Here is a 13,174-nt window from a genome sequence, read left to right on the forward strand (position 1 = left end):
AGCCATATATTTACTTTTCACTATCATCATTTTTATGAAGCTCACGCCAAGACATGGTATCGTTCCACAGAAGTTCTACAGTGTTTCTGTTTCCGTGCTTCTTGTGTTTTTATGTGGAAAGAAAAATCAACTCTCCAATAGCTCAAACCCTAGCTCCAATAGAAAAATCAACCCTAGCTCAAACCTAAGATCAAGTTTGCAAAAGTTTGCAGAATGATTTTCAAATTTAATGCTTTATACTTTCAAACATTTGCGAACAAGTTTTGCAAATTAAACATTAATTTCCAAATTTTCGAACACTTTTTCAAATGTTACATTAACTTGCAAGTTCTTGTCCATGATCACATTACTTCACAAACAGTTTTATAACTTTGCCTTTAAATTGCACCTATATTGCGACGACACTCATGAATATTTTAAAAAATTTTACAAATTTGATCTTCGATTTGCTAATCAAAAATGGTCCAATAAACCTTTAAAAAATGTCCTCAATCTAGGCTTAAGGACTTCAAAATTTCACAAAACATTAAAACCTCGACACACATTTTAGACATCGAAGAAAAATAAAAAAAATTATAAGCATCACGAAATTATTAATCCAACACTTCAAGAAATCCCGGGTCGAGGAAATATTGGAAAAATATGGATGATAAGCGGTGAAAAGTTGTTTTGTTCACTGCAAATTTCGTACATAATTTTGCGGTGAAATGCTGTGAAATTATGTAATTTAACCGCTACCAGGCGATAAAATAATTTTCACCCCATTCACCGCCTGATTTATGTAATTTCACCGCATTCACAGCTTATCTTACAAATTTTTTTTGTTTAAACAAGTAAATTGAAAATATAACCCGGGGGTTAAATATTACAAGTTTAAAATTATATATATAAAATTAGTACACTGTTAAAAATCAAAATTAGTGGTTCCGTTTTTTAAAGGTAAATTTCCCGCTTTCTTAAATTTCCCGCTTTCACCGCTTATCTTACATAATTTTGCGTTGAATAGTTGTGACACCTCGACCCGGGATTTGTCCTTCCATCTTCATTCAATTTTTATTATACAGAAATATATTTTTTTTTTACTATTTTTTCAAATAATTTTCGACTTTTTCGCGTGAAATTCTTGACAAAATTGTGAGCCCTACGGAAAGTGGGATCCTTGCCACTGACAGCCAAGGGGGGATCCGCTGGCATCCTTGTAGAAATTTAAGAAAGATTTTAGGAAAGTTTGAAACATTTAAGAAAATTTATGAAGCTTTCGGGGAAATTTTAGGGAATCAAATCTTTACAGCAATATATGACTAGATTTGAGACCAGGTGATGGTGGCCGCGGTATGTGCCGACAGGGTTTTTAGCCAATATCCAAAAATTGAGATTATTTCTGATTCTCTGATAGGCCAATTTAAAGCAAACACACGGAAACTTTGTAAGCAGGCAAATACACGAAACAGTTGTAATCAACTAGCGTAACGAAGGTCTATCCGTGGTTGTACCCCCCCCCTCCCCCACTCTCCCAGTTGAGGGAACAGCCACGGATAGGCCAGGTAGAGCGCCACCCGACCGCACACCAGAGATAATGGTCCACCGATCTACTGAGGTTTTTGACGAATAATAAATAAACTGTCGGCTAAATTACTCATTTTTTTCCTTGTCGGCTAAACGCCATGTCGGCTACTTTTCCTAGCACCCCAGGTGATGTTGGTGAAACCAAACTGGCATATAACATATATCACTGCATATTGCATATATCACGGTTCTCCAATGGGTTTAGTGTGTTTTTCAAAGAATTTGAAAATATTTACAATGCCAAAAATGTACAAATTTCGCCTTGAGCAGTGAATATTTGCAAATTTGACTACGTTTAGACTAGGTGATTATAGCCCCTCGTCTACTCCCACATTAATGTATCACTCCCTAAAGGGGGCTATATCTGAATTGCTTATCCGGCCAAGACTTGATTTCACCACGAAAACAGTTTTTATCAGATCAGATCAGATTAGAGGTAGAAGTTGTTTTGAGGAATATTTAATTACCGTTTTTCAGATAATTCCCGAGTTGTTGGCTTTGAGACCCCAAAAGCGACCTCCTCAAGCAGTTCGGGACATGATACGATCTAGACTGGATTTTGTCCCAAACGATTGCCGTGCTTCCTCGGGTCTGGGCATGGAAGCACCCAACAGTAATTCAGGGAAAAGTCAAACCACCACTGACGATTATTTAATGCAAGCCAGTTAGTGAGAATATATACGCACATTTTGCCATGCTGCACTTTGCCGAAAGCTTTGACCAATTTAAGTTTTCTCTAAAAAGCCGTTAGAATGTGTTTCTGACTTCAAATCCTTAAAGGTCGCGAGTGCGAGTGGGAGGAGGGCAGGAGTCTGATTTTTTAAAAGTTGTATTCTAAGAAGTTGTATTGTGTGAGTGTGATAAATAGTATACGTGGAAGCTCTTAGAAACAAAGCTTCCTTTAACAAGAGGGCTCGCTAGAACCTAAGAGATGACCAGAGGGTTCCATCACTGCACATGATATGGTTCAATGCACTGGCTTTCTTCATTCATCTTTGTCAGAGAAAAGCAGGACATGAGCAAATAGTTTAGATTCGCATTGAATTTCGGGTCATTCAGGCCGTTGCCATGGCGTTGAATCGGCAAATTCACTTTTCATATATCGGATTTTACTTTTTTAAAAAGCAAAATTACTTTTAATTACCTTTTCGGATCGTTAATCACATAGCGCTCGGAAATACCTTGCATAATACATAAGAACAAAATTCACATTGCTCTTATATGGGAATAATTGCTCTGAGGTTCCGATTTAAGCCACTCTCTCTCTCTCTCCCATGTATTAATTAAGCTTTTAAAAAGATTTTGCGTACTCATCTCAACTAAATATCCCAATTCAGCTGTTGCACTGGCCTGTAATTGTTTACAATTCAGAGAATGTCACTGAAATTTGAAAAAAGTAGCCAATTATTCTTGCACTAGTGATGTATTATAGAACGATGTCATCGTTTTTGATTTCGATGATGATTTTTGTTTCAGACAAACTGCCATTGATGGTGATTTTGACATGTGTGGCGACAGTGCTTCTGGTGGTGGCCTGTGTGACTGTGTCTGTAATCGCCTACTGCAGAATGGTATCTAATAATAAACAGCAGAGAGAAGCAGCCGCAGCTGCCTCCCTTCGCGATCACCCAAATTTCTACACTACCCATCCAAAGTTAGTTATTTCCATCTCAAACGACACAGTCGCGCATACCGTAATTATCAGATCATGGTGTTCACATCATGGCATACAGATGATCAGATCATGCAAGATCCTATAGAGACGTTACCTGAGTTCAACGCATTGGTTTTTGTAAAAAAAAAATCAATTTTGCAAATTTGAAGATACGTCGATTTGAAAATCTGGTATCTTGTCATGCAACCACTTACTTCATCAGGGGGGAAATGTTAGGGGATAATAATTTTCACTCATGTAACACTAAGACAAACTTTAAGATTATTTAACATTGACTCAATTGATACCATCTCAACCATCTCAATTATGGTTTAACTTCTATACCAAATAATCGGACGCATTTTTCATTATAAATGTTTCCATACAAGGGAAATTTCATATCTCAAGAAGTCTATTATTAGCCACTCTTAAAGTTCCAAGAATGCCGATCCTATTAAATAAAAAATTAGCGGCTAACGTGCTGAATGTTGAATGCAAAATTTGACCTTTATCACATTTTCTGTAAATCTTGGCAAGACTAACGAAACAAATAGGACTGAATTGGGATTGTGTTGTTTAGAAACTTGTTTTGGCTCCTACACAAGAAAATGGAATAAGTGAGTTGATCTTCGTGAGTGCTGGAGACAGCCGAAGACTCTACAGCCCAGCAAACAGCAACAGCATCGCAGAAAGTGCCAGTAGTCCCCCACACGTCATTCTCGACCCCTACCCCCCATTCAGCCCTCTGTACTCACACAAGTTCACAGCGAGTGGGGGGTCCCCCTCATCGCATGCGGGCAGCACCTCCTCCCCCGGGGCAAGCTGCAGTCTGTATGCTGAGGTGCCAACGGACTATCAACAACAACACTCAAACACCCCTCCTCCCCACCACTACAGTCAAATCAGTGGATCAACTAACACACAGTCCACTCTCGTTTAACTATTTTCAATCACCCACTGCCATTTAGACTCACAAATCAGGTCCACTGAACCAATACTTGCCATACCTTGACAAAAATTAAAACAGCTAAACAAGATCCCGTCAAGCACAAAATTTACCAAATAAACAATTGGTCTAATTTACCTTTTCAATTCCACAAAACAAATCTCAATGGACGTAAAAAGGGCTTGACAGTGTGGGATATGGTGACAAAGGAACTTATAATATTTCGTTTATATCACGAATTACCTAATAGATTATAAATCATATAATAAAACGATATGATTACTATTATACTTTACATTGCCTTAGTGACGAAAGACCTCGTATCTTGAAACACATGCAAATATCTTACAAGTTACTCGTCATCTCATGGCGTTTTCTAATCAAAAATCGTATCAGGATCCTTATCAAAGTATTGCAAGTCTTGTTTCGTATCCTCGAATGTGCCAAAACTTCCATACCCACCCAGACTTAGGAACCCAAAATAGTTATGCCAGTTATTGCAATGAATTGAACTGAAAACAATATACTTAATTTGCATTCTGATTATAATCCCTTATTTTGTGTACTCTTTATGTGTAACTCTCCCTTGACTCGCCCCTGGTCCAGAATTAGTAGCTGATGATATTTGACTAAATGCTGCTGGTATTTTATTGCCGGTGCTGAATTACATTTTTCTTCTGTAGGAGCCTAATGGGCGGAAATGTCGCCTGATGAAATAAAACCTATTTTTGTAAAATTATTTGCCGTGCGAATTAACAATCTTTGATAATCACAATCACCAATTTGGCCTTTAAATTAAATTAATCTTTAGTACACCTTTTTTTTTGATTTGAGCTTGAGGAAAATCCAGTGTGACATGGGTGAATAGGACTCCTACGTCGAAGAGGGCAGAGAGATTCCGATGGCGATCTATAACCACCCATCAGACCGTGCTCCAGATTTTGCCCTCTGATCAGACCATTCTCTAATACAAGTAATAATCACCTGAAATTTGTACGAAGTATGCAAATCCAAGTTATAGTTCTCGATCTATAAATGAATTAGATAGCATATCTTAAAAAGGTTGAAAAAAAACTAAATGACAAAATTATGAACCAAAACTTACCAGGAGTTTTGTTTTGAGCCAGGAATTTTGTTTTGGGCTAACGAAGAACGTGGTAATAAAAAATTGCAGCCAAATGAAAACAGAAACAGTCACTCATTACTCTGTGTTTAAACTTGGGGCGACCTATGTCCAGACTTTGGTCTGTGATCAGAAATTCTTGCGAACCTTGTCCAGATTTTTGGGCGACTAATGGTCTGACGTTGTTCGGACTTTGTTCTTTGGTCAGTGTTTCTTGCGACTCTGGATGAGACAATGCATTGACTTTGATCTCTGATAAGAGCTTTGTGCGACCATAGTGCAGATTATTGTGCGACCATAACACTTTCTGACCCTGAAATTTGGGTTGCACAAAACCCTCCAATTGGTCTGATCTCAGGTAGGTTCTGACTGACACTTTAAGATGGGTAATTTTTCTGCACTATTTAATTACTTTCAAACAAAGTTTGTAGCAAACACATTAGCACTGCGGTGTCATGTATTTGCTGCTCTCTCATAAATTTTTCTGGATCGATTTTTCTGTTGCTCTTGACATTTTGTCTTAAAAATTAGATAACCCGTCAAACCCGGAGGACATTAAGTTGCTGAACACTTCTGTCCGAACCGTAGTAATCTCTAAGTGTTCAATTTATTGAAACTGACGAGCATAATATAATAGTCTTGAGGGAACTCTTTCGTGGTTTTCACTACAAGACTCCAACGCTTTTTTTGGTGTCCAAAAACGACGTTCTGAAAATCAATGCAAAAATTGAATAAAAAACTTTAAAATCCTCGAAATGACGAGCAGACCAATTGGACCGTAGAAGACAGACAGACAATTATTTCTTCAATTTATAGCTGAACAAAATTAGCATTCAATTTTTGGTATCATTGGGATGAATAGCACGGTTTCCTATTAATTATGCAAGAAAAAAAGAAGCCAAGGCTTGAAATCTAACAAAGCATGGATATGCTTACAAAAGTTAGCAGAACTTAGGCACCCAAAGACAATAAAGATAAAAAACGTGATTAGTGTACAAAATAGTAACGAAATGCTGAAAATTTTTGCTTCATAATTACTATTGTATGGCTTGATCAACTCGAAAATTGGGTGAGCGATCAACAAAATTTCATTTGAGCTCCAGAACACAAAAACGGATCAGAAAAAAAGAAGAAAGGGCAACAACTGGGATTAAAATTTTAACGGTCAACTGATCTAAACTAATTTTGTCGAAAAAGTTCATATTACTACTATTTACAGTCCAACGGAAACCTGGTTGGTCATAAATGAGATGAAACAGGAAACTAAGGGTACTACAATTGATCTATTACGCCCAACGCATGCTCAATTTTTTTCAGCTTTAATCCTGATTGAAAACTCATAAATCAAACGAAATTTTAACAATTTCGAATAAAATTAAAAACTTTGTTTGTGTTTAAGTTGGCATTACCAATACATATTCTGCAAAATCAACAAATTATACTCTAGTATAAAAAAACTCCAGGCACACTTTCAACCTTCAGGCACACAGTTTCTGAGGTTCTTGAAAAATTTGTGTTCAAAGCCATTATTGTGCTGCTGAAATCTACACATTACCCCAAATAAAAAAAATTTAAAATATTATTTGATTGCTAAAATATTTTGTTAACAATTTAACAATGCTGGAAATTAGATAAAATTTCAGCATTATTTTTATTTTTTTAGCAGGCATTACCAATACATTTATCTGGAAAAGCAGACATGAATTGAAATTGTATCTGTGAAATCAGTTTCAGAATTTTTTTTAAAAAGAATCTAAAAATTATGAGTAAAAATCGAAGTTGTTCAGTTCTGGTGTAAAAATTTAAAGGTTGACCATTTCACTGTATAATTATGCCTTCTATATTTCTTGCAAACAATATTTCGGTTAAATTATAAAACGTAAAACGAAAATTTTTTGCATTTTTTTTCATCAATACAAACTTGATTAACTCTATCTGAAAAATAACAAGAACTCCTGTCGTATAATTCATTAATTTTTGTGGCCAGTTTACGCTTCATTAACTATCGATGCAAAAACTCAATTTGGACAAATTTCATTTTTTGAAGCTTGGTTAGATGTCTAACTAAAACTTCTTATTCCCTAGCTTTTTTCTTTCTTTACGTTCAGAATTAAGTGCTGTTTTCTAACATTTCGAGAATCATTCTGAAACATACCGTCCTACATGATTTTCAGGTTTTTAAATAGCCGTCAGATACGCTTCCGTCATAAAATATATTAGCGTCTATTGCCCCTCAGTAGTTTCACATGCGAAATGGCAACTGATTTATTGTTTTGCTGATTTGCTGGCAACTGATTTGTTTGCAAATTTACAGGTTGGCTCAGATAATTTCCGTTTACCTTGGACCCATTCCCAAAAGAACGAGCCGTATAATTCACCAGACTAACACAACGTAGCGATAAATGATCTGGCAACCGAAGTACGCGAAGAGAACAATTTAGACAAGACGATACGTTACAAAACATTAGAACGAAAAACATCTCTAAACTGAATGGGAAGTATCACTACAACGAGTGTCAACTCGCCAACAAGAAGAGAGTTATTTCGGTACAATGCCATAAGAATATGGCACATTTGCGGTTCAGATACACTTGCGAAAACTGCAATGAACAGTTCTACGTCAAGTCGAAAGTTGTGGAACACCTTCGACGAAGCCACAACTTCCTGCAATTGGAGACCCACCAGAGAAACGAACCTTCAGTAATAAGCATTGTCCTCCAAACCATCAAGCGACCATTCAACTGATGAAAATAATGACGACAATTGATAGAACAGACAATAGAGCAATGGCAGAGTACGATCAAACATACAACGGACTAATGATAGATCACGACTGATTGATGGATACAGTGCTTCCTCATACTTATCTCATACTTTGTAATTAGTCTCATGCGAATAGTTTGTTTTGCAAAATATCTGACCCAACCTTTTAGCTTCCTTCTAATTTTCACGAATGATACGGTTCTCTTATATATGCAACGTTAATTTTCAATACCAACCATTAAATTACAATATAAAAGAGGACAGATAAAATGGTTTCTCTATATTGCTGGAAAAATTGGCCAAAAAGTCGTTTGACAGACAAGAAAATAAAAACTCAACCAATTTTTTTGAGGTTTGTGGTCAAAATGTAAGCAACCAGGGATAGACCTTCTCTATGCTACTTGCTGAAAAAAGTACAGTTTAATTTGCCCGCTTACGAAATAACATTTTAAATGGGCCAATCAACTAGCTTCAGAATGAAACCAGTTGCTCATATTTTCCGTGAATTGCGGGCTAAATTTTTGGTCGTCCAATGCGGAGTCCACAAGTAAATGCATATCTAGGAGCCGAGGAAACTTCGCATTTGCTCAATTTCGCTCGGTTCTAATTTATACAATTCTTCTATGAATAAAAAAACCCTAAAAATAAGCTAAAATAGCGCTTTTTCATCAATAAAAAACCTGCCAAAAAATTGCGGTTTTAACTATTTCCAACGTTAAAAAAAAGAAAAAGAACTCTTTTTACCGGTTATTTGTTTTAACTCTATTAAAGCGTGTTCGAAAAATCTTATCACACATAAATTTTCGTTGAATAAACAGTTCACCACATGATGTATCTGAGCTAAGAAAAAACTGAACAAAGTCGATTATTTTCAAACAAATTTGTTCATAGCAACAAAATTGAAATTCAAACTCTAAAATTGAAAAACAATGAATGAAACTCATCTAGTTCTCTCATTGCAAGAAGTATAATGGCAATAAAATCATTATAAAACTAAAAAACTTGTCTCATATACAGTGATGGTCATCAGCAAAGCAGAGCTTTACTCGTCTAAAATATGTCGATATGTGCATCATAAACTAAAACTTTATTAATAATGAAGCTAAAACGAAGTCAAGTTAAGTTGTTTTGGCAAACGGAATGTTTGTGATCCATTCCTAAACAACGTCCCCTGATTTGATGAATTATGATGAACCTAAGTGATTCAAACGGTAATTACACATTTTTAAAAGCAACTGTGAAACTGCTTGGCAGATAATCTCTGTTGTCATACTGTATATGGGACACGTTGTACTGTGTATACAAAAAACAAAAACCCCACTCTGAGATCGGTGGAAAGGCTGCAATCAATTTTATTTATAAAATAAATCATACAATTAAAGTTAAAGTTATTGAAAAATTAACTAGCAAAACCAACCGTCTCATTACCATGCCTTTCAACACCAATAATCTCTTAATTTAAAAATAATGCATGACACATAACATCAACAATAGCGGCACTGAACTTGAAATTCAGTTGTATTGGTTGTGGTTGCTTGTGATCACTTGGATAACGACAACAAAATAAATGTTCTCTTTAACTACTTTTAAAGGGTCGATGATTCATATATGGTTCAAAAATATCAGGTACTCCATTTTAAACTGCATTAGAATTCTTTATTTCTGTAAACACCTCATTATAATTATTAGTCCCTTCATTCATATTCGTCCTACCTTCAGGATAGAACCTACTAACAATCTTACAATAACACTCAGTCATGTTCATCATAATAAATGTAATTGCATCATTCAATTGATCTTTAAAATCATTATTTGCAAAAAAAAATATTCATTATTGTGATCTCTCCTTACCACTCTCTTTACCAAGATCAAACAAAAAACAAAACTAGTAGCAAAGGCAGATTTTCATAGAATTTTTTTCTTTTATAATAACTAAAGTCAAAATCGTGTTTTTTAGTTAACCCTTCTTGTACAAAAATTCTGTTTTTTACTAGGGTTCATTCTAGGCACACACCACGATCTATTTGTTATTTCTACCATCATTAACAACACCGGCAGCTCTACACAATGTCCCATCGATATTGTATCCCATTAATGATTGTTTGAACCCTAATCCCCATATATTACTTCCTAAATCATAAACAAAATAAAACAGATCACTTATTCTAACCATCATATAGATATAATTTTTTCAACTGGATGATGATTCCTTGATGGTCTATCTCTCTCACCTCGGTCACTAGGACAACCAGTCTCATATTCATTACAGGCACTAGTGAGTAATTTATACATCAATAGGTTAGAATGACAATTATCTATGTTTTCAGTAGTCCTACCACCACTAGTTTCAAGTTTGACTGAATTATTCTTGTCATCAAACCATAAAAAAACTTATCTTAAGTTTTCGTCAACTGCATATCTAGTTCTAGTATTATCAACTATATCAAGTCCAATTTCAAGATAAGAATCACGTATATTCTAACGATTCTTCTTCTATTGAGAACGGTATTGATGTTATTATTAAAAGTGTTGCTAGATTTTTGGGTTCTTGCTTCGTAATCTATCTTTGTGTATTTAATTACTTTAGCGATATGTGTATCTAAATTAAGGTTCGCTTTCAAAAAATAAAAACAGCGTGATAATTAGGTTTTTTGGTAATTTCAAAAGAGTTAACTAAAGCTAAAGGTCAAGTTACGTTTAATGTTAGAATTGTCAAACCAACCCAAAGGATTATTTTTTTTGAACTGACATTTATCACTTCAAAGTTAGGTTTAAATAGACTATCTCTTTATATTTCAGTGTAAAAAAATTGAGCGGAAAATTTAATACAAACGAAACAGTTTCCTGGACAGACTGGAATGATCAATATAATCATGGTTGTGGTCTACAAAAGATCCACTACTTGGAGCGTATCAAATATCTGAAATAGCTCAAATCTTAAAAGAACAAACAAGTAATAAAATTATAATCGAAAGTGATAAGAATACAATGAAATGTAGCATGGAAATTAAAAGAGAAGAGGTTGATTTTGATGTTGATAACTAAATAGCATCAAAAACATTATTTGAGAAACATTTAAGAGAAAAATAAAGCTGATAATCTAGTTCATATAATGCGTTTTATCATAATTAATAGTAATTGTATCGTTATATCGGATTTTAAACATGAGAATATGAACTGTGATATATCATACACATTCAATCTAACTAAATTAGCAGGTTATTTAATCCCATTTGCACCAGCAAAAATTTTTTATCGATAAGCTACAAAAGAACATTTAAATTATTTTGAAATTAGTTTTAAAGATCAACCGCGTAGATTATTTGATTTTTATGGTGATTAATTAAGTTTTATTTTCCACCTAAATTAAAAATCAAAATTACTAGAACAACAATTAGAATATTATTTATAATCTCAGTTATGAATAATAATTTTTATTCCACTTAGCTCATAAAATTCTATGAAATTTCATCTTTTTGGATATATATATATATATATATATACATATTATATATATATATATATATATATATATATATATATATATATATATATATGAACAACAATATTTTTTTAAGGATTGTTCAAACTTCATTCTGTAGACCGACAAAGTTTTCATATTTTATCTCGCGATCATCAAAATCACTATTTATTGTGTTCATAATCTTACTTCTCTGGTCAAAAAATATAAATAGATTGCAATTTTTCTAACATTCTGTCTAATTATTGAAAGCTTTTGATTGAAAATAATCACATCACAAAAAAAATTATCTCCATCTTTACAGAAATGTTAATTGATAACTGCTTTCTTAGATCGTACATCATCAAATGCCATAAGCTTCTATATATGCTGAGAAAACTCATCAGGTGATCATTTTTATCTTTAATGAACCCAACATCAGCATCTCCATTAACACTTTCATTATCTTCAAATTGATCACCAGTAGGACCAATGATATATATTTTATCACAGTATAAATTAGTTAGAATTAGTCTCTCTAGAAGATTCGTCCTTAACATCTTCACCAGGCCCTGATTTTCTACTTCTAATATAATCTGGGAACTACACATTTTCAAGAGCGAAGCTGCTTTGCAGATCATTTCCACTAATATTATCATTTTTACCTATTTTTACTTCTACCCTTACAACATGAATGATGACACTTTCTATATAGATCAACACACTTTCGTTTATTGAATAAATTAGTCAATACACTCCCTATTTTAAATCCATCATCAATATGATAGACCATATGAAAACAATAGGACCCGAAATACGACTCTCTATCTAATTGTGTTATAGAACAACATAATTTTGTAGAAATGCTTGGTGGTGTAAATACACCAAAAGTAATCCGTACTTACTCCAGCTCATTGCATCGCCAAAATCCAATGAGCACTATCAGTTTGGTGTAAATTTATATTAATGTTAGGATATACATATTTATTAGTTTCTGCTACTTGAGCTCTTATTACTATTTCAATTAGTGCTTAACTTATATCAAAACCTTTTTTTTACCAAATCAGTCTCGTTATGAAATTTAAGAGTTGAAGTAGGAGGATTTGAAACAAAAGTAGTAAATAATTTTAAATATAAAAAGTCGCAACTATAATCTATTATTCATTGAGCAACCAATACTGGTAAAAACAAACTTTGTTTAAGAAAATTTAAAATTAGAAAATAACATTTAGAGTAGCTGCGAAGAAAGTGATACAAAAAATTGCAGTTTCAGTGCAACTCTGTCGCTAATTATGCATGAAAAATGTTTTCTGATACTCACACTAACACTAACACTAACACTAACATTGCTAGAAAACATAAAGGTAGTCTGTAAAGATAAATCAGCTTGGTAAAGATATACAAAATGCAAAATTAATGATATCACTAAGAAAAACATACCAGACATCAATAATTGTGTTATATTGTGGTTGATGATTTTTTTGATAAGTTAAAAAAGGTACATCTCAATATTTCACAACTGGTTGATTTGATAATATTCAGATAAGTGGTATGTGACGGCGGAAAAAGATGTTATGTCAAGCGCTAATACAAATAAAATCTATTTTACTTTTAATGATGGCCAAGCATTTTTTAATAATTTCGATGAGACTTATAAATGCA

The 13,174-nt window shown here is 33.9% G+C and overlaps 2 protein-coding genes across 3 annotated transcripts in view; both read left to right on the forward strand.

The window, feature by feature from the left end:
* LOC142334600 (uncharacterized) overlaps positions 1–4,261 on the forward strand; it is a 49,955-nt gene extending 45,694 nt beyond the window's left edge. Inside the window, exons 20-22 of the mRNA XM_075382764.1 lie at positions 2,044–2,230; positions 3,043–3,220; positions 3,801–4,261. Coding sequence (XP_075238879.1) covers positions 2,044–2,230; positions 3,043–3,220; positions 3,801–3,837 — 402 coding nt within the window. The 3' untranslated portion in view covers positions 3,838–4,261. The remainder of the gene's footprint in view (positions 1–2,043; positions 2,231–3,042; positions 3,221–3,800) is intronic.
* The window catches only part of LOC142335402 (proteasome maturation protein-like), a 517,526-nt gene that overhangs the window by 419,267 nt on the left and 85,085 nt on the right, over positions 1–13,174 (forward strand). The window lies entirely within an intron of this gene.

Source organism: Convolutriloba macropyga, chromosome 2 (assembly GCF_964194025.1).
Source record: "Convolutriloba macropyga chromosome 2, txConMacr16.3, whole genome shotgun sequence".
Lineage (NCBI taxonomy): Eukaryota > Metazoa > Xenacoelomorpha > Acoela > Convolutidae > Convolutriloba > Convolutriloba macropyga.